Source organism: Papio anubis, chromosome 8 (assembly GCF_008728515.1).
Source record: "Papio anubis isolate 15944 chromosome 8, Panubis1.0, whole genome shotgun sequence".
NCBI lineage: Eukaryota > Metazoa > Chordata > Mammalia > Primates > Cercopithecidae > Papio > Papio anubis.
Window position 1 is genome coordinate 20,281,630 of NC_044983.1, and position 19,765 is coordinate 20,301,394.

A 19,765-nucleotide genomic window follows, 5' to 3' on the forward strand; every position below is an offset into this window, starting at 1 on the left:
AACATTATCGCACAGCAACATTATGGGCCAGATGCTAACATTATCCCTGTTTTGGATATGAGAAAACAGGCTTGGAAAAATTTAGTAACTTCTCCAAAATTACACAAAATTGGATTATGACACAAGAGTCGGTGATTGCGATACTATATGTGTTCTAAAGCCCTGCTGCATTTCGACAATGACTTTAGTGCTCTTCAGCAAACCTGTGTGCCTACTATGTGCCCAGCCCTGGGCCAGCCACTGGAAATGTACAGACGCGCAAGACAGTCGCTGGCCCTGAGCAGCGGAGTCAGGTGGCACGCTACTTACCTTCCTGTCCGGGAGTTTTATGCAGTTGACAGGGGTATGGCATCTGGGCTAGGATCAGCTTCCTTCCCTGTTCTTCCTGGCTGGCCTGGGCTGGCACTAGTCTCTCTAGTGGACACACATGGCCTTGCCCCCAAAGCCTCTCTCTCTGCCTTGGTGCTGCTTCCACGGCGATTCCCAGAGGACTCCTGTCCTTTTTTTCAGAAGCCTGCCTGGGGCTGCAGAAAGAGAAAAGGGCTAAGTATAAAAATTCCAGATTAGTCAACGAGTGGTTGTAGAAGTACCCGAAGTAAAAACTAGCCACAGTCCTGAATGAAATTGGAGAGTTGTAAGGGAAGCCAAGGGACACCCTGGGGACATGAACATTGAAAGGACCTACAGAGCCTGGTGTAGTAGAATACTAACAGCCTCTCTATTGTTTAACGATTATGTACCACAGAAAGCATTAGGCACCTTACATGCAGGACCACAAAGGATTAGGCACCTTACGTGCAGGACCTCGCTATTCCCTGTAACACTTTTACGACCTAGGTACTGTTATCCCTACTGTACAGCCAAGAGAATGGAGGCTTCAAGCGCTTGAATAAATCTCCCCAAGTTTACACAGGTAGTAGTGGTGAAATTGGCATTCGGTTCCAGGACTTTCTGACTCCAAAGTCTATGGTCTTTCAAAGGTAAACCTGAAATAATGCCGCCTGCTTTAGTGGATGGACTTTGACATCTATTTTGGCTGTGGAGAAGTTGTTTTTCATTTGCCTCCCAATTCTCAGCTTATTGCCAGAAATGTGAATGATAAGTAAATCTTACCATATACAATTGATTTTGCCTGTCTTGGGTATGTCAAAGTAAAAGAGTCAACTGGAAAGCCTTCTTTTCAGATCCCCCGAGTCTACACTCATGTAATTAGCAGCTGGTGCGGAGAGGACTGACAGTGGTTCCCCAGCAACAGAGGAGAACCTTTATGAGGAGAAGACGGTTTTAAGAAGGGAATCGGCTGGGTACGGTGACTCACGCCTGTAATCCCAGCACTTTGGGAGGCCGAGACGGGTGGATCACTTGAGGTCAGGGGTTTGAGACCAGCCTGGCCAACATGGTGAAACCCCGTTTCTACTAAAAATGCAAAAATTAGCTGGGCGTGGTGGTGCATGCCTGTAGTCCCAGCTACTCGGGAGGCTGAGGCAGGAGAATCGCTCGTGCAAACCCGGGAGATGGAAGTTGCAGTGAACCGAGATCGTGCCACTGCACTCCAGCCTGGGCGAGAGTAAGACTCAGTCTCAAAAAAGGAAAAAAAAAAAAAAAGGGAATCATGGTCAGCGGATCAAACATTTGCAGAGGAGCCAAGAAGATAAGAACTTTTAGAGCTGGCAGTATCCACCCTCATTCCCATCCCTGCCTCCTGATATGCTACCTGTTCTTCAAGGTCCAACCCAAATTCTTTTTTTTTTGAGACTGAGTCTCACTCTGTCGCCCAAGCTGGAGTGCAGTGGCACGATCTCAGCTCACCTCGACCTCTGCCCCCCGGGTTCAAGCAATTCTTCTGCCTCAGTCTCCCTAGTAACTGGGATTACAGGCACCTGCCATTGCCCCTGGCTAATTTTTGTATTTTGAGTAGAGATGGGGTTTCATCATCTTTTTTTTTTTTTGAGACGAAGTCTTGCTCTTGTCCCCCAGGCTGGAGTACAATGGCACGATCTCGGCTCAATGTAACCTCCGCCTCCTGGGTTCAAGCAATTCTCCTGCCTCAGCCTCCCGAGTAGCTGGGATTACATGTGTGTGCCACCATGCCTGGCTAATTTTTGTATTTTTAATAGAGACAGGGTTTCACCATGTTGGCCAGGCTGGTCTCGAACTCCTGACCTCAGGTGATCCACCCATCTCGGCCTCCCAAAGTGCTTGGATTATAGGCATGAGCCACCATGCCCAGCCCAACCCAAATTCTTAATGCCTTCCCTGACTTCCACATCCCCAGCCAGGCCAAAGGGATCCCTGTCTTCTCTGCAAAGCCTGTGCTGGATCCTACCCAAGTTCCGCTTCTTGAAGGGTATGGGGCTCTGAGGATGAAGGGAAAATGGACACTTGTCCTTAGCACAGTTGCTGAGCAGAATTGCTTGGCAGGCCCAGGGAAGCCATGTGGAGGATTGGTGGAGGGTGTAACTTTAAGAGCCAGAGTGCCTGAGTTTGACTCACAGCTGTGCCATGTACTGGCTGTGTGGTCTTGGGGAAGTTGCTTAACCTCTCTGTGCCTTTGTTTCCCCATCTATCTACATATATACTTTTTGAGATGGAGTCTCACTCTGTTGCCCAGACTGGAGTGCAGTGGCGTGATCTCGGCTTACTGCAACCCCAACCTCTGGGTTCAAGCAATTCTTCTGTCTCAGCCTTCCGAGTACCTGGGACTATAGTCACATGCCACCATGCCTGGCTAATTTTTATATTTTTAGTAGAGACAGGGTTTCACCATGTTGGCCAATCTGGTCTCGAACTCCTGACCTCAGGTGATCCACCTGCCTCGGCCTCCCTAAGTGCTGGGATTACAGGTGCAAGCCTCTGTAATCTATAAACTATAAAATGAGCCTGGCGATAGTACCTACCACAAGGGAGGTGCTATCATGTTTGATCTGCTGACCATGATTCCCTTCTTAAAACCATCTCCTCCTCATAAAGGTATGAGGATTAAACAAATTATTATACATAAAGTCCCTGGAGTAGTACCTATCACATAGTGAGAACCCAACTAATGTTAGCTGCTGCTATCTTTCCTATATTCCTAATCTTTTAATTTTATTTAATTATTTTATTGTATTTTTTAGAGACAAGAGTCTTGCCCTGTTGCCCACGCTGGAGTGCAGTGGTATGATCTCAGCTCACTGCAACCTCTGCATCTCGGGTTCAAGTGATTCTCGTGCCTTAGCCTCCCGGGTAACTGGGACTACTGGCACGTGCCACCACACCTGGCTAATTTTTATATTTTTAATAAAGATGGAGTTTCGCCATGTTGGCCAGGCTAGTCTCAAACTCCTGACCTCAGGTGATCTGCCTGCCTTGACCTCTCAAAGTGCTGGGGTTACAGGCGTGAGGCACCGCGCCCAGCCCAGTCCCTAATCTTTTTTTTTTTTTTTTTTGAGATGGAGTCTCGCTCTGTTGCCCAGGCTGGAGTGCAGTGGCTGGATCTCAGCTCACTGCAAGCTCCGCCTCCCGAGTTTACGCCATTCTCCTGCCTCAGCCTCCCGAGTAGCTGGGACTACAGGCGCCCACCACCTTACCTGGCTAGTTTTTTGTATTTTTTAGTAGAGACGGGGTTTCACCGTGTTAGCCAGGATGGTCTCCATCTCCTGACCTCGTGATCCACCCGTCTTGGCCTCCCAAAGTGCTGGGATTACAGGCTTGAGCCACCGCACCCGGCCCCGTAATCTTTTTAAATGAAGAAATCCTGGTCCACTTCCCCAGGAACCCTATTTCTCTCTAATTCCAGGATTCTTGTCTTAACCATTCCAAATACCAAAAAATCTTAAGCAAACTTCATTCTACTAGCAAAGTTAACATTTATTGAGTGCTTACTCTGCGTTGGGCACTTGTAAATTTTACACATATACGAATTGAACTCCCCTAAGTCCTGGGAGGCAGATCGTATCGTCATTACCCTCTTATAAATAAGGACATGGAGGCACAGAGGAACTGGTTGATGGGCCTAAAGATCATGCAGCTAGGTCAGATTGAAGCCGGACAGTGAGTCACCAAGGGGCAAGATGCTTAACTGGCACGCTGTGGCCAGAAGTGAGGTGTCCTATTACTTCTCCCCTGCCAGCATGCAGCAAGCTTGAGGAGTATTTCCTATATTCAGGAGACTCTGCACCCCATATTGAATCCTCCCAACTCCCCAGTGAAGCCATTATGATCATTTCCAGTTTGGGGGGTTTTTTTGTTTTGTTTTGTTTTTTCTGAGACAGAGTTGCTCTGTTCATGGCTCATGTGATCATGGCTCATTCCAGCCTGGACCTCCCCGGCTCAAGTGATCCTCCCACCTCCACCTCCCGAGTAGCTGGGACCACTGGCATGTGCCATCATGCCCAGCAAGTTTTTAAATTTTTTTGTAGAGATGAGGTCTCACTATATTGCTCAGGCTGGTCTCAAACTCCCAGGCTCAAGCAATCCTTCCACTTCAGCCACCCAAAGTGCTGGGATGACAAGCATGAGCCACCGCACCCCGCCCCATCTCAATTTCAGACAAAAACACTGAGGCTTAAGGAAGCCGAGCCACAGGCCCAAGTCACCAGCCCGGAAGCGGTGGGGCTGGCCAGGTTTTCTCTGGCAAAGGGCATTGCCCCTGCCACCACAGCACAGCTGTTTCCACACGACAGAAGCCAATACAACTCTTAATTTGACACATCCAGTCTCAATATAGCCATCACTGGGCCTCTCTGTAGCATGCCTCTCTCGGCCAACGCAGGTTTCTTCCCCCTGAGTGATGTGACCTCTGGTTCCTCCTGCTTCTTTGGAGGTCTCGGGTGGGCCCTCTGGGGTTCTGCCAGCTGGGCGTGGTTTCTTCCTCAGCAGCTTTGACATCATCCTCCCCAGACACAGCCAAGGCTGCTTCTAAGGATGAAGGAAAGCGGCGCTTGTCCTCAGCACAGCTGCTGAGCAGAACTGCTTGGCAAGCCCAGGGAGGCCACGTGGAGGAGTGGTGGAGGGTGTGAGTCAGGAGCCAGAGCGCCCTCACTCGGCCCTCTGCATCCCTTCTTCCATCCAGCAACTCCTTTGTTTTTGTTGTTTGTTAGATATACAAATAACATATGCACACCGTAAACAAACTTTTTGAACAATCTAGAAATGCGTAAAATAACAAGTGAATTTTCTCCTCTAGACCCTCCTCTAGATCCCACTCCTCAGAGGTGACTAAGCACTGGGAACACTTTCTGGTGTCTCCTTCCAGACCCTTCTAGGTATACACATGCATGTAAGCATGGATGTGTATATATGTATGTATATATATACAAGACAAAAAGGAATTGTATGCACACGTATATGGTCTTTTGCAATATACCTTGCACTCAGCAATGAATTGTGCCCGCCGTTCCGTGCCAGCACTCAGCCATTTTTATGGCCGCTTAGAATGCCATTGTCTTGATTTATCTCAATTTAATTATTCAGTTGCCCCCTGCAGATCTCTATTGATGGATATATATAGATATATAGATATATATACGCACATACACACACATACATATATACTATATATCTTATATATTATATAATACATATTTTTTATATATATATAAAATAAAATCAGATTTCCATTCAGTGAGCCAGCACAATCTTGGCTCACTGGAGCCTCAGCCTCCTAGGCTCAGGTGATCCTCCCACTTCAGCCTTCCTAGTAGCTGGAACTACAGACACATGCCACCATAGCTGGCTAATTTTTTAATTTTTGTAGAGATGGGGTCTCACTATGTTGCCCAGGCTGGTCTCAAACTCCTGGACTCAAGCAATCCCCTTGCCTCGGCCTCCCAAAATGCTCGGTTACAGGTGTGAGCTACCATGCCTTGTCCACATTTGATCATTTTCTAAAAAGTTAAAAGATTAGGTAATGAGACGCCATCTACTCCCTCGCAGGAGCTAGAACAGACTTGCATCTTCAGAGTTTCAAAATGCCAGGACTTATCATAGTAACAATAACTTTTGATGATGATAATAATAACCAAGAGTAATATATAGTGTGCTTTATTTTATTTTGTATTTTTTTCGAGACAGAGTCTCACTCTGTCACCCAGGCTGGAGTGCAACGGCACGATCTAGGCTCACTTCGACCTCTGCCTCCTGGGTTCAAGCGATTCTCCTGCCTCAGCCTCTCGAGTAGCTAGGATTACAGGTGCATGCCACCACACTTGGCTAATTTTTTTGTATTTTTAGTAGAGATGGGGTTTCACCATGTTGGCCAGACTGGTCTTAAACTCCTGACTTCAAGTGATTCATCTGCCTTGGCCTCCCAGTGTGTTGGGATTACAGGAGTGAGCCACCACGCTCGGCCTATAGTGTACTTTTCAAAAACATGATCTGACTCAATTATATCATAGAATACCACAATTAATAAGAGACCCCCCAAATAAATATAGTTAAACTCATGTAAGTTTTTTTTTTTTTTTTTTTTTGAGGCGGAGTCTCGCTCTGTCTCCCAGGCTGGAGTGCAATGGCGCGATCTCAGCTCACTGCAAGCTCCACCTCCCGGGTTCATGCCATTCTCCTGCCTCAGCCTCCTGAGTAGCTGGGACTACAGGCACCCGCTGCCACACCCGGCTAATTTTTTTGTATTTTTAGTAGAGACGGGGTTTCACCATGTTAGCCAGGATGGTCTCGATCTCTTGACCTCGTGATCTGCCCGCCTCCGCCTCCCAAAGTGCTGGGATTACAGGCGTGAGCCACCGCGTCTGGCCATCATGTAAGAAGTTTTTAAAAAGAATAGAAGAAAAAGGATGGGCTGTGGAGCTAAGCTGGGTAAGGAGAGAGAATAGATGGGGGTGACCGGCAGTGGCATTGCCCTGGGTGCAGTGGCTTGAAGGTCGCAGTGATGAGAACTGAGGGAAAGACTGGGAACTGAATGGAGAGTGAAGCCCTAGAAACTGAGATTGTAGAGGGGCAGACAATTCTTGATGAAGCCGGCCTGCACGGCGTGACGTGTTGGTGTGTGGTCGGGAAGGTGTAGAGAGGTGGAGAGAGGAGGTCACAGAACTGAGCGGCCAAGAAATGGGAAGGGTCCTCTAGGCGGATATTGGAATCACCAGGTATTCTGATAGGGCCCATGCCAGAGTGACCGGGAGCCAGGAGCTCCTCCCCAACTAGCCAGTTGATCCTGGCTACAGACAGCAATTGTCAGTGCCCACCTTGGAGTCTTTCTCATCCTGGCCTCCACTCTGCCTCTAACTCTCCAAGAAGGTACAAGGGAGGCAGACTGTCCCCTTCTCTAGTGGAGAACCCAGCTCTCCCAGAGCGGGAGAGCCCTGAGACCATCGAGTGTTCGCTGCACTGGCCTCGCAGGTCACGGCGAACACATCCCTGGAATCCCTACTTGTTGGAACTCTGAATACCCGACAGGCTTTGGGCCCACTCTGGAACCTACCGAGGAAGTGGTTTCCCCCTGGAAATGGAGGGAAACCATTAAACTCTCTACCTGTTAAAATGCCCATCTGCTAAAGAGAATTGGTACTCACCAAGGTGTAACATTCCTCCAGTAGCGAGCGAGCGTTTCCTGAGCTCGGAGGCTGAAATGAGGTGCTCAGGACAGACAGTGCCTGTGCCTTGGAAGTGTGATGTCAGGGTAGGGACTGTTTTCCCCATTGCACGCAGGACATAGCAGAGGCTCAGAGGTTATGTGGTTTGCTTGATAACTCACAGCAGGAAATGCAGAGTGAAGATTCACACCCAGGCTGTTGTGACTGGGGTCTGAGCTTTCTCATGCGTATGTCTCATCCCTCCCTAAGCCCGGAGCTCCTTGAGGACAGGGACAGATTCAGATCTGGTGTCCTCTCAGCAGTTAGTGTATCCCCCTGCCCAGAATCAGCCCTCAATAAATGATGGGGCTGGGTGCAGTGACGCACTCCTGTAATCCTAGCACTTTGGGAGGCTCAGGTGGGAGGATAGCTTGAGCCTGGGAGGTGGAGGCTGCAGTGAGCTGTGATTGTACCATTGCACTCCAGCCTGGGTGACAAAGCAAGACCCTGACTCAAAAAAAATAAAATAAAATAAAAAGTGATGATTAGTGACTCAGCCCTTCTTTCCCCCTGCCTCTCCTCTTGGGACCCTTCGTCCCTACTTCAGACCCCTCAGTATCCTCATGCAGCCCTTGGCCCTTCCTACCGCTGTGGAGACCAGTTCCTCTTGAAGGTGTTGTGGATTGTGTTATCTAATTGATTATGAAGAGAGCTGGAGCCAGGGGTTCTACCCAAAGTGATGGCTGCTCCTCCTCCTGGACCTTCTGGGAAGAAAGCTGACCATACGCAGACCACTGTGGAGGAGGGGCGGTTCTGTGCCAGCAGCTCCTTTCGGGAGCCCGTTAGCTCTCACCCAGGGTGAACTGCCTCGAGTAAGGCAGGCGGTGGTCATCATGGGGCTGGCAGAGGGCCGGTGCAATGTTCAGGACAGCTTAACCCTCTTCCTCCCCTGTTGCCCTAGATCATCCTGAACTTCACATCCCTGGACCTGTACCGCAGCCGCCTGTGCTGGTACGACTACGTGGAGGTCCGAGATGGCTTCTGGAGGAAGGCGCCCCTCCGAGGTAACAGCACCAGCCACCCCCTGCCCCCTCCATGCTGATTCCCTCTCTGAACCACCCTCATCACACTCTTCATCTCCCTCCAGGGCCCAACACTGGCCAGGGATGACCCCCGTGTGGGAGCCAGGAGTCCTGGCATCATTAGTCCCAGCTAGCTGCGTTGCTCACTTGCTGTGTGACTTTAGACAAGTGCTGTCCTCGATCTGGACTTCAGAGTCCCCAATGCAGGCTTCTGGGCCTCCCTGTGAAGTCGGCTGTCACCCAGTGGGTGCAAGGAGTCATCGGAATTGACTGAGAGACAGACAGGCTGTTCTGTGCATCCCCGTGGCCCCAGGCTCTCTTCCTCATCTGGGCACTTTCAGAGGTTCCACTATTTTTTTTCTGTCTGCCCTTCTGGTTTTTGAGTGCCCACAGTGCAGCCTGGCTCAAAAGAGAGTCATCATAACCCGCCAGCCCATCTCCTAACTCACTCACTGCCAAGGGCTGCACAGTGGGCGCCGTGGCCCGATCTTGTTTGCATAGGATAGTTTGTCCCAAGGAGGGTAGGGGGCAGGAGGTGAGTCAGTGGGAATAAGTGGGTCAGAAGCACAGAACAGTAGGTGCTTTAATGAACCTAGAATTAGGGCAAAGGGAGGCAGGTGATCCTAGAGGGTATTTGCAGCAAGCCTGAGGAGCTGTATGAATCTCCTCCTAGCTGGACATGATCATAAGGAGCTCAGGACCACTCTGTGGGCAACAGAACCTCTTCTCCTCAGCCTGTGCCTAAAACAGCCAGACAGATCTTGCTAACCTCTATTTTCGCCCCAGTTTCCGATATTTAAATATTTCTTTTTGGTCACTCAAAGCAGCTGGCCTTACAACACTTCCTCTCGCAGACGTGTTAGTGTTTTTCCAAGATGGGAGTTTCTTTTTCATAACTTACATTCCTGGGCCAGCACCCTCTGTCCGTTGCTGAATGTTGGGAAACACCGGCCTTATTAGGAACACACAACTCATTCCTAGTTGATTCTTGACTACAAAGAATTCCACAGATGGCCGACCTCATCCACTTATGTTGATTCTTATTCATTTTTATTTTGAAGTGGACATTTTCTGACCTAGTCCCCAGATTCTGGGATTTATTTAGGGTCCTGGGGCATCCCTTGCATTTGAACAAATAAAAGCATGTCTGTGAGGGCAGTTTGTAATGTGTAAAGAAAACCATGTTTATTTCTGATTGTATTTCTGATTTTATTTCTGATTTGGTCTCTTCTTTGCATAGAGACCAAATAAGAAAAGGTAAATATGATGGTAATATGCTCTTTAGAAAGGTAAATAGAACACATATATAGTTGGACATCATAAAGATCTACCTTGGCCAGACACACCTGAAATCCCAGCACTCCGGGAAGCCAAGGTGGGTGGATCACCTGAGGTCAGGAGTTCGAGACCAGCCTGGCCAACATGGCAAAACCTCATCTCTACTAAAAATATGAAAATTAGCTGGGCATGGTGGCAGATGCCTGTAGTCCCAGCTACTTGGGAGGCTGAGGCAGGAGAATTGCTTGAATCCAGGAGACAGAGGTTATAGTGAGCCAAGATGGCACCACTGCACTCCAGCCTGGGTGACAGAGCGAGACTCCATCTCAAAAAAATAAAATAAGATAAAATGAAAAATAAAGATCCACCTTTCCTCTTAGAAATAGACTCATATCCTATCCCTCAAGTGGTCTCTGGGTCTCCAAAGCCAAGCTGGACCTTGGACCAGACAGAAGCCAACCGGAGGGTGTACAGTCTTGAGAATGTGTGAAGTAGGGTGGCCACAGATCAGGGCCCAAGCACCCACGCCTCCTGGAGAGGTGGGGCCTCTATAGGGGGTGTCCTCAGGGTTCACCACTCTTTCATCCACACTGTCTGTGCAGGCCGCTTCTGCGGGTCCAAACTCCCTGAGCCCATCGTCTCCACTGACAGCCGCCTCTGGGTTGAATTCCGCAGCAGCAGCAATTGGGTCGGAAAGGGCTTCTTTGCAGTCTACGAAGGTACTGAGGAAGGCGGCGGGCGGGAGGGGTCAGATAGGAGGTCTCTGGGCATCCTAGAACCTCCCTCCTGGCACCTGAGGGGCAAGACCATGGGTCCCCAAGGGAAGAAGCAGAGAGAATGATGGGATTGCCTGGGACTGGGGGGTTGGTGGGGAACTGAAAAGCTGGGGGACATGGGAGGGACTGGAGGAGTGGGGAAAAGAGCTCCCCAGCAGGGCAGAGCATGCTGACTCACCACTCCTTCCCACCCTATCCTGTGTCCCCACAGCCATCTGCGGGGGTGATGTGAAAAAGGACTATGGCCACATTCAATCACCCAACTACCCAGATGATTACCGGCCCAGCAAAGTCTGCATCTGGCGGATCCAGGTGTCTGAGGGTTTCCACGTGGGCCTCACATTCCAGTCCTTTGAGGTAGGTCATCGGCCCTGTGATCTGACATTTGAATCCTGCACTCGCTCCCTGGGACAGCTGCCTCTCTTTGGGCTCCCGGGGGTGGGTCTCTGGCAGCCAGAGCCCCTTCCACTGATGAAGCCTCGACGCCTAGATTGAGCGCCACGACAGCTGTGCCTACGACTATCTGGAGGTGCGTGACGGGCACAGTGAGAGCAGCACCCTCATCGGGCGATACTGTGGCTACGAGAAGCCCGATGACATCAAGAGCACATCCAGCCGCCTCTGGCTCAAGTTCGTCTCTGACGGGTCCATTAACAAAGCGGGCTTTGCCGTCAACTTTTTCAAAGGTGCCTCCTCTCCTACTCTCCCCTGCCCCAAGGTGCTCCGTGACCTTCGTTCCTTCTTCATTCACTCATTCAACACGGAGACTCTAGCAGGCATATGGATGCCAGTGAGACCCCAGGGACGTGCCCTTAAGAAGCTTGGGGCTAGCTGGGGAGAAGAGATCCCCCAATGTGGATTAGAGGCAGGACCTACTGTAGGACACAGGGAGGAAAAAAGGCAGTTGGAGGTTTCTTTTTACCTGTGTGACCTTGGGCAGGATATTCTCCCTGAACCTCAGTTTCTCATCTGTAAAATGGGCACAGTAACAGTCCATCCGCCACAGGCTTCACATAAGGATTGATGGAGAAATGAAAGAGGGGTCCTTAGTCAAGGAACGGCACATGAGAGACACCAGCCCAGTCCATGTGCTCAGAAGGAAGGCTCTGTGGGGTCCCTCTGCGGGGTTCCAGCCATTGGGGAGCTGGGTGGGTCTTGGGGCTGAGTGGACAAGTGAGGCTCACAGCCAACTTCTTCCCTTGAATGGGGGTGAGGGGTGGTCATAAGAAGCATGAGGGACCCTGGACTTGACTCCCAAGCAGAGGTGGGAAGAGTGACCAGACCCCTGCCTGGGGTCCGTGACACCCTTTCCTTCCTACCACAGAGGTGGACGAGTGCTCTCGGCCCAACCGCGGGGGCTGTGAGCAGCGGTGCCTCAACACCCTGGGTAGCTACAAGTGCAGCTGTGACCCCGGGTACGAGCTGGCCCCAGACAAGCGCCGCTGTGAGGGTGAGTGCCCCCAGACTGCCTCCGACCCTGTTCTCTCCCTGGCCCCAGCCCACCTGCCCAGATTTTTTTTTTTTTTTTAGACAGACTCTTGCTCTGTCACCCAGGCTGGAAGTACAGTGGCTCAATCTTAGCTCACCACAGCCTCCAACTCCTGGGCTCAACAATCCTCTCACCTCGCCTCCCAAGTAGCTGGGACTACAGGCGCACACCACCTTGCCCGGCTAATTTTCAAAACTTTTTTGTAGAGATGAGGTCTTACTTTGTTGCCGAAGCTAGTCTCAAACTCCTGGCCTCAAGTACTCCTCCTGCCTCGGCCTCCCAAAGTGCTGCGATCACAGGCTTGAGTCACTGCCAAGATTTCTTATGCCCTTGGACAGCCCCCTTCCTGGAAAAGCTAGACGGATACCCCAACACTCTTTTCGTAGCTCATGGATGAGAAATACATGTCACATTGCAACCACAAGAACACGCTGTCCCCCTGTAGGCTGCATTCTGGCTCTGGGTTTGTTTTGTTTTTTCATTCTTGGACGGTTTTTTGGGGTTTTTTTGTAAATGACCATCTTGACCTGCTAATTGATATCACCACCCACCAGGGTGTTATGATCTACAGGTTGGGAAACCCCTGTTGTGGGACAGGCACTGTTTCCGCCTCTCCACGCATCGTCCCGAGATGCTGGGGACAGCACTCCGAGGCTAATGGCTCCAGCTCACTAGGCCAATCTTGCCGTGCCCCTGAGCCACTCCCTTTCCTGCACCTCCCAGGACCAGCCCTCCCTGAACGGCTTTGCCTGAGCCCCTTACTCCCCTCACTCCCTCTTGGCAGATCCTTGGCCTGTTCATTTGCAGAGAAGATAGAAATGGCCACACTTCTGACCCCTTAGTTCCCCCACTCCTCCCTACAGGCTCACCCTTGAAGACACCGAACCCACCCTGCCTCCTCCCGTCTGCCCCAGAGGGACCAGACACAGGTCCCCGAGCCTTGGGGAGTCCACAGGCTCCCCATCTTCTCCTTACTGCTTCCCAGCCCACGTCTCAGCCCTTTCCCATGGCAGGGGCTCCCCGCAGATGACGCCACCTTCCTTGTGCCTGCAGCTGCCTGTGGCGGATTCCTCACCAAGCTCAACGGCTCCATCACCAGCCCGGGCTGGCCCAAGGAGTACCCCCCCAACAAGAACTGCATCTGGCAGCTGGTGGCCCCCACCCAGTACCGCATCTCCCTGCAGTTTGACTTCTTCGAGACAGAGGGCAATGATGTAAGTGCCCACCGGGGGCTGAGGTGGGGCAGGAAGCTGTGAGGCGTGGGCATTCAGCTCAATGCCTGCTTCGTGTCCTCCGAGAGCAAGCCCAGCAGAAACACTCTGCAAATGTCAAGGAGAGACTGCTCTCAGCTCGGGAAACACAGGAGGGAGGGCCCCGAAGGGGGTGGGGGAACATGTGGCAAGTGGGAGGAAGTGTGGAGGGGTGTGGAGCAAGGGAAGGCTTAGGGCTGGCTTGGGGAGCACAGGAGGATCCAGTGATGGGGAGCAGCTAAGTCAAGGCTAAAGGATGTGCAGAGCAGAGAGCTTCCCGAGGGCGGGAGTAGTCAAGAGAGGCTTCCTGGAGGAGGCGGGCCTGGAGCTGGGCTTCCCTGCAGGTGTGCAAGTACGACTTTGTGGAGGTGCGCAGTGGACTCACAGCCGACTCCAAGCTGCATGGCAAGTTCTGTGGTTCTGAGAAGCCCGAGGTCATCACCTCCCAGTACAACAACATGCGCGTGGAGTTCAAGTCCGACAACACTGTGTCCAAAAAGGGCTTCAAGGCCCACTTCTTCTCAGGTATCCCTGGACTGCCCAGCTCCTAGCCCCGCCTCTCCTCGGAGAACAGGGCTCCCTTTCTCCCTGCCCCTGCACCCCTGTACTCCCCAGCCCTCCCTGGTGCCAGGCAGGCAGAGTCTGCCCCCTGCTCCCCACCACTTCACTCCCCCATCAAGCCAGCCCTTCTGGTATCCAAATCCCATTATTCCTGAGCCCTCAGGGCTGTAATGGCTGGGGCCTGAGGATGGGTAGAACATAAGCATTCAGAAATCAGCGCCCAGAAGTGAAGAAGAGGGTATTCCAGGTGTCAGGAGCTGTGCGAGCCAAGGCCTGGGAGAGGGCAGGTCCTAGGAACAGGCAGTTCAAGAACGTGGGTGGATGGAGGAGAGGCAGGTGTTTGCCTTGGACTGTGTGGGGCAGAGTTTCTGGCAGTGGCGGGCTTCTAATCAGACCCTCTACAAGCCAAATAGGTTCATACTGGGGCCTTTCAGAAAGATGAGTCGTGGCTGGGTGCAGTGGCTCACGCCTGTAATCCGAGCACTCAGGGAGGCTGAGGCGGGAGGATCACTTGAGCCCAGGAGTTCAAGACCAGCCTAGATGACATAGCAAGACCCCATCTCTATAAAAAATTTTAAAATTGGCAGGGTGTAGTCATGTGTGTCTGTAGTCCCATCTACTTAGGAGGCTGAGATAGGAGGATTGCTTGAGCCCAGGAGTTTGAGGCTGCAATGAACAATGATCTCATCACTCACTCCAGACCCTGTTTCTAAAAATTTTTTTAAAAAGGAGAAGGATGAGTCACCTGCTTCCTTCAATACCAAAGCCTTAGGGCTCCCCTGGGCCGGTGGGCAGGAACTCAGATCCAATTAGCACATGTTGATTGACAGCTGCCCCACCTAAGGCCTGAGCTCCAGTCCCTTGGCCTCATTTGGGCCTTTGATGGCCCCATCTTCGGGTGGTCTCAATGGTGATCAGCAGCCCCTGGCCCAGCCTCTCTGAGCTGATCCTCCGGGTCCAGGAGATCTCCCCTTCTTTGTGAATCACTCAGCCCTTCACCCTGGGGTGAGGCTGTAAGGCAGCTGGTGGTCCCCAGAGGTAACAGGGCCCAGGCCCATGCAGTGAAGGGCATGAGTGGAGTGGAGCCGGGGAGAGAGGGAGGTCAGGGTCTGGCTGGAGCAGGCCCATGGATCCTCACTCCCGGCCTGCCTGCTGGGCTGGACAGGGAATAGGCAGGAAGGCAGGTGCCCACGGCCGAGTCCATGCTGCCTTCCTTCTCCCCTCCTTCGCCCAGAGTCCTGCATCCTCCGCCCCCTCTGTGGCTGCCCTGCACCCCTGCCTGACCCCTGGATGCCATGCCTCTGCCCCTGCACTGGCTCCCTGCTTGGCACTGCCAGCCACCCTGCTCTGCCCGTTGACCTCCTACCCCCAGCCCCCGCTTGCTGAGACCCTCCCCATGCCAGGCCAATTTCTTCCTTCCCTGTGCCCACCTGGGACTCCTAAGAGGTGCTCGCCAGAGGGTTGAGAGGATGTAACACCTGCTCAGGGGCAGGCTCTGCCCCGGGAAACCATTACCTGCTTACTCTCGTCTCTTTCTGCCCTTCTGTTGCTCCAGTCTTGGAGGGGGCAGGGGACCGACACTCACATCTGTCAGGCCTGGAGTTACTGCTCTGCCCCCATGCCCCGGTCGACACTATGCCCGCCCCACCCTCAGCCCTGCACAGAGACACACACGCCCACACGCACACACTTGTGCACACACATTGCCCCATCGCACAAGAAACCTGCAGAGGACCCCCACTGGGGGCATCGAGGCTCAGCCCTCAGGGCCTGGGGCATCTGACTCTGGCCCCCGAGAAGGGGGGCTATTTGGACTTTTGGGACACCCACCGAGGAGACCCTAAGCCAAGAAGGAGAAGAAAGAGCCTGAAGACCTTCAGTCTGACCCCTGCCACCTTCCGGGGCATTTGGGCACTGTAGGGTGAGTGCCACCTCCTTGCTTGGGCCCATGCCCACCTCCTCCACCCCCCCCCCCTGCAACCTGCTCCCCCCAGCTCCCAGGTGAGGCTGCCCACTCCTGCCCCGGACACAGAAGCAGCCTTCCTCAGGACTCACTTTCCCCCACTCATTCATCCAGCCATTCACTTACCCGTCTATTTGTATTTGGCAGGTATAATTTTACCCGTGCTGTGTACCAGGCACTGGACTAGGTTTCTAGGGCACACATGTGAGGAAGGGATGGAGTGAAGACTTTGCTCAGTCTACAAGCTAGACCCCCCAAAGCTTCTAGCACAGTCACTGGAGATGTCCTCAGTGAACCCCAGGATGGCTTGCAGGGTGCCCTTCACCCCCACATTTTCTGCAGGGCTGATTCAAAGGCAGCTCATGGAGGGCTCTTGATCAGGCCCCCTCTGATGTGTTAACTGAGCAAGAACCCTTGAGAAGGACTTGGGGACTCCACCTCTTGGCCTGGGTTCCTGTGGCCCCTCGGGGTCTAGCCTACCTGGTCATGGGTTGGAGAAGCAGGGCCTTCTGGAAGCCGATGTTCCAGCCCTTGGGCCCCTATCCTGATGGGGATCAGGAATAGGCCCCCTTGCACAGATCCCCGCCTGGCCGGTTCAATGCCAGCAGGCATCTTTCCACCTCATGGTTCATCTCGGGAATTCTGGGAGTCCACTGGGATCCCTCACCTTCCCTGGATATGCCTGCTTCTATGCCATGCACACCATCCCCCAAGTGACCACAGATAGACCTGAATGTATGTGGCTGTGGCACACACACCCGTGACCATGTGCACTTCTGGGCTTTGGGGCACAGATTGTGTGTTTGTCGCATGAGTGTATGTGTGGGTCTCTGACACGTGGCCATTGCCCCTCTGCCAGCCATCTGCTAATGAGCTACATCTCTGCCTTTACACGTGATGTTGTATCCAGGTCTAGGTGTCCATGCACCTGTGTGTGCAGATGTGTCCTGTCCCTGGGTGTATCTGTGCCTGTCTGTGCGTTGATATCTGTGCCTGCCTCCTCACACATAGGAGTGTGTCTGTGTGTGTGGGGGTAGTGTGTACCGTGTGCATATGTATGTGTGTGCCTGTGGACCAGCACCTGTGTTGCCACATTTGGGTAACAGTACCTCCATGCACTGGGTCTGCAGGTGTATTTGTGAGTGTGTGTGTGTGTCTAACACACTCTGTAGATGTTGCCACCTGAATGAGAGCCAGAGTGGAGCTCTCCCAGCCCTTCCCAAGTACTGCTCCCCTCTACCGACGACTCCCCAGTTCTCTCCTTCCCTGATGCAATGCACACCTAGTGGGCTATGCGTGCCATCCCTCCAGGCCTTCTCCTGCCACAGGCTCTGTCTCTGTCCCGTCGCTGTGCCTTCTGCCCCTGCTAACCCAGCCCTCCGTGCCCTGGCTGCGCCCAGACATGGCCACCCCGCATGTATGTCCGCCTGCCCTCCCGTCCCACCCTGCCCTCGGACCCACCTCGGAGGCCCTGGGTCTGGTTTTCACTGCTGTCCCTCCCTGGTCCCTGCCCTCCACCCCCACCCCTTGGTCCCTGTTCTCCTTCTCTCTCTCGTTTCAGAAAAGAGGCCAGCTCTGCAGCCCCCTCGGGGACGCCCCCACCAGCTCAAATTCCGAGTGCAGAAAAGAAACCGGACCCCCCAGTGAGGCCTGCCAGGCCTCCCGGACCCCTTGTTACTCAGGAACCTCACCTTGGACGGAATGGGATGGGGGCTTTGGTGCCCACCCACCCCCCGCCTCCACTCTGCCATTCCGGCCCACCTCCCTCTGGCCGGACAGAACTGGTGCTCTCTTCTCCCCACTGTGCCCGTCCGCGGACCGGGGACCCTTCCCCGTGCCCTACCCCCTCCCATTTTGATGGTGTCTGTGACATTTCCTGTTGTGAAGTAAAAGAGGGACCCCTGCGTCCTGCTCCTTTCTCTTGCAGTCTGCTTGTCCATGTGTCTGTTTTTGCACTTGTCCATCTGTCCAGTAAGCAGGTAATGGTGACCCATGCTGGTCCGCTCGGACCCCCGTCCTCCTCTCCCCACAGCTGGGCCCCGCTCAGCTGGTCCTGCTGGACGCAGTGCCCCTTTGGACCCCCTTGTCACCTGGCCTCCCAGTCCCCACCACCTGGCCTGGCCAGCTCTGGCCAGCTGTTGCTCTGTCCCGGTGGGAGAAAGCCCAGCCAGGCCTCCACTTCCCCTGGGGCGTCCATACCTCAGCCCTGCACAGACCCAGCGTCTGCCCTTATTTGCTCCCCTGCAGACAAGGACGAGTGCTCCAAGGATAACGGCGGCTGCCAGCAGGACTGCGTCAACACGTTCGGCAGTTATGAGTGCCAGTGCCGCAGTGGCTTCGTCCTCCATGACAACAAGCACGACTGCAAAGAAGGTACGGGCTGCATGCCAGGGGCGTCTGGGCTTGAAGGACCTGCTGCTGGGAGCGGAAGGCCAGCGGGTCATCTCTGTTGGCCTCCGTTTAGATTCTGGGGCCCGAGTGATCTCTGAGGCCCCGTCATTCCCCCTCCCGCAATGTCACACACTCACTTCTGTTGCCCACATTAGGAGAGGAGGAGCTCACGGCTGCTTCGAGGCTTCATTTTCAGACTTTTCTAGTTTGCGCTTCTTAAAACCATGTCCAAGTCTCTTTGTGACTTCCTACTGGCACAGAGGCAAGAAAGGATAGTGGGTAAGAGCACAGTCTCCAGAGCCAGGTGGCCTGGCCCAGCCCTGCTGCTTCGCTAGCTGTGTGCCTTTGAGTGACTCTTTACCCTCTCTGTGCCTTGGTTTGCTCTGCGTAAAATGTAGATAATAATAATAGTACCCACCTCAGAGGGGCATTGGGAGCTTGACATGCCCCAAGCAGGGCCTGGCTCACTGCAAGCACAATGGCATCTGTTACCATTATCGGTCACACTTATAACCCCTGGGGATGCTCAGAACAGGGCCACTGCTTTCCTGGCAGTGAAGCCCCACACACATTTAAAAATAGCTCTAGGCTGGGCTTGGTGGCTCATGCCTGTAATCCCAGCACTTTGGGAGGCCGAGGCAGGAGGATCGCTTGAGCTCAGGCATTCAAGACCAGCCTAGGCAACATAGTGAGACCCTGTCTCTATTTTATTTTTAAACAGGTTTTTAAACTAAAAATAAAGTAAAATAGGTCAGCGCAGTGATTCACACCTGTCATCCCAGTACTTTGGGAGGCTGAGGCGGGCAGGTTGCTTCAGCCTGGGAGTTAAAGACCAACCTGGGCAACATGGTGAAACCCCATCTCTGCAATAAATACAAAAAATTAGCTGGGTGTAGTGGTGCATGCCTATAGTCCCAGCTACCCTGAAGGCTGAGGTGGGAGAATCACCTGAGTCTGGGGAGGTTGAGGCTGCATGAGCCGAGATCACACCACTGCACTCCAGCCTGGGTGACAGAGTGGGAAAAAGCAAATAAAAATATAAATAAATAAATAAAGCAAAATAAAAACAGCTCTCAGGGCATCACCAGCCTGGGTGACACACTGGGAATAAATAAATAAATAAATAAATAAATAAATAAATAAATAAGTAAATAAAGCAAAATAAAAACAGTTCTCAGGGCATCACCAGCCTGGGTGACAGACTGAGAATGAATGAATGAATGAATGAATGAATGAATGAATGAATGAATAAATAAATAAAGCAAAATAAAAACAGCTCTCAGGGCATCACCAGTATCCCCTAATACCTCCTGGGCCTTGGTACCTCACAGGCCCGCTCTAAGTCAGGGATTCCCCTGTGGCCCTTGCCTGCTGGGTGTGTCCAATCCCAGCAGCACAACATAGACTTGCCTCTACCACTGAATGTCTGTGTGACTTTGGGTGGGTCACTCAACCTCTCTGTTTCAG

The 19,765-nt window shown here is 52.7% G+C and overlaps 1 protein-coding gene across 2 annotated transcripts in view; it reads left to right on the forward strand.

Moving 5' to 3' along the window:
- Positions 1 to 19,765, forward strand: part of BMP1 (bone morphogenetic protein 1) — a 48,145-nt gene that overhangs the window by 19,113 nt on the left and 9,267 nt on the right. The window contains exons 9-16 of one of the 2 annotated variants that reach the window (XR_650457.2): positions 8,470 to 8,572; positions 10,471 to 10,587; positions 10,856 to 11,001; positions 11,135 to 11,330; positions 11,969 to 12,094; positions 13,187 to 13,347; positions 13,728 to 13,908; positions 17,469 to 18,280. Coding sequence is in view for 1 of the 2 variants with exons in the window: in XM_003902512.2 (XP_003902561.2) it covers positions 8,470 to 8,572; positions 10,471 to 10,587; positions 10,856 to 11,001; positions 11,135 to 11,330; positions 11,969 to 12,094; positions 13,187 to 13,347; positions 13,728 to 13,908; positions 18,155 to 18,280 (1,156 nt within the window). In the remaining variant the exon portion in view is untranslated. The remainder of the gene's footprint in view (positions 1 to 8,469; positions 8,573 to 10,470; positions 10,588 to 10,855; positions 11,002 to 11,134; positions 11,331 to 11,968; positions 12,095 to 13,186; positions 13,348 to 13,727; positions 13,909 to 17,468; positions 18,281 to 19,765) is intronic. The other variant, XM_003902512.2, reaches the window with a different exon arrangement.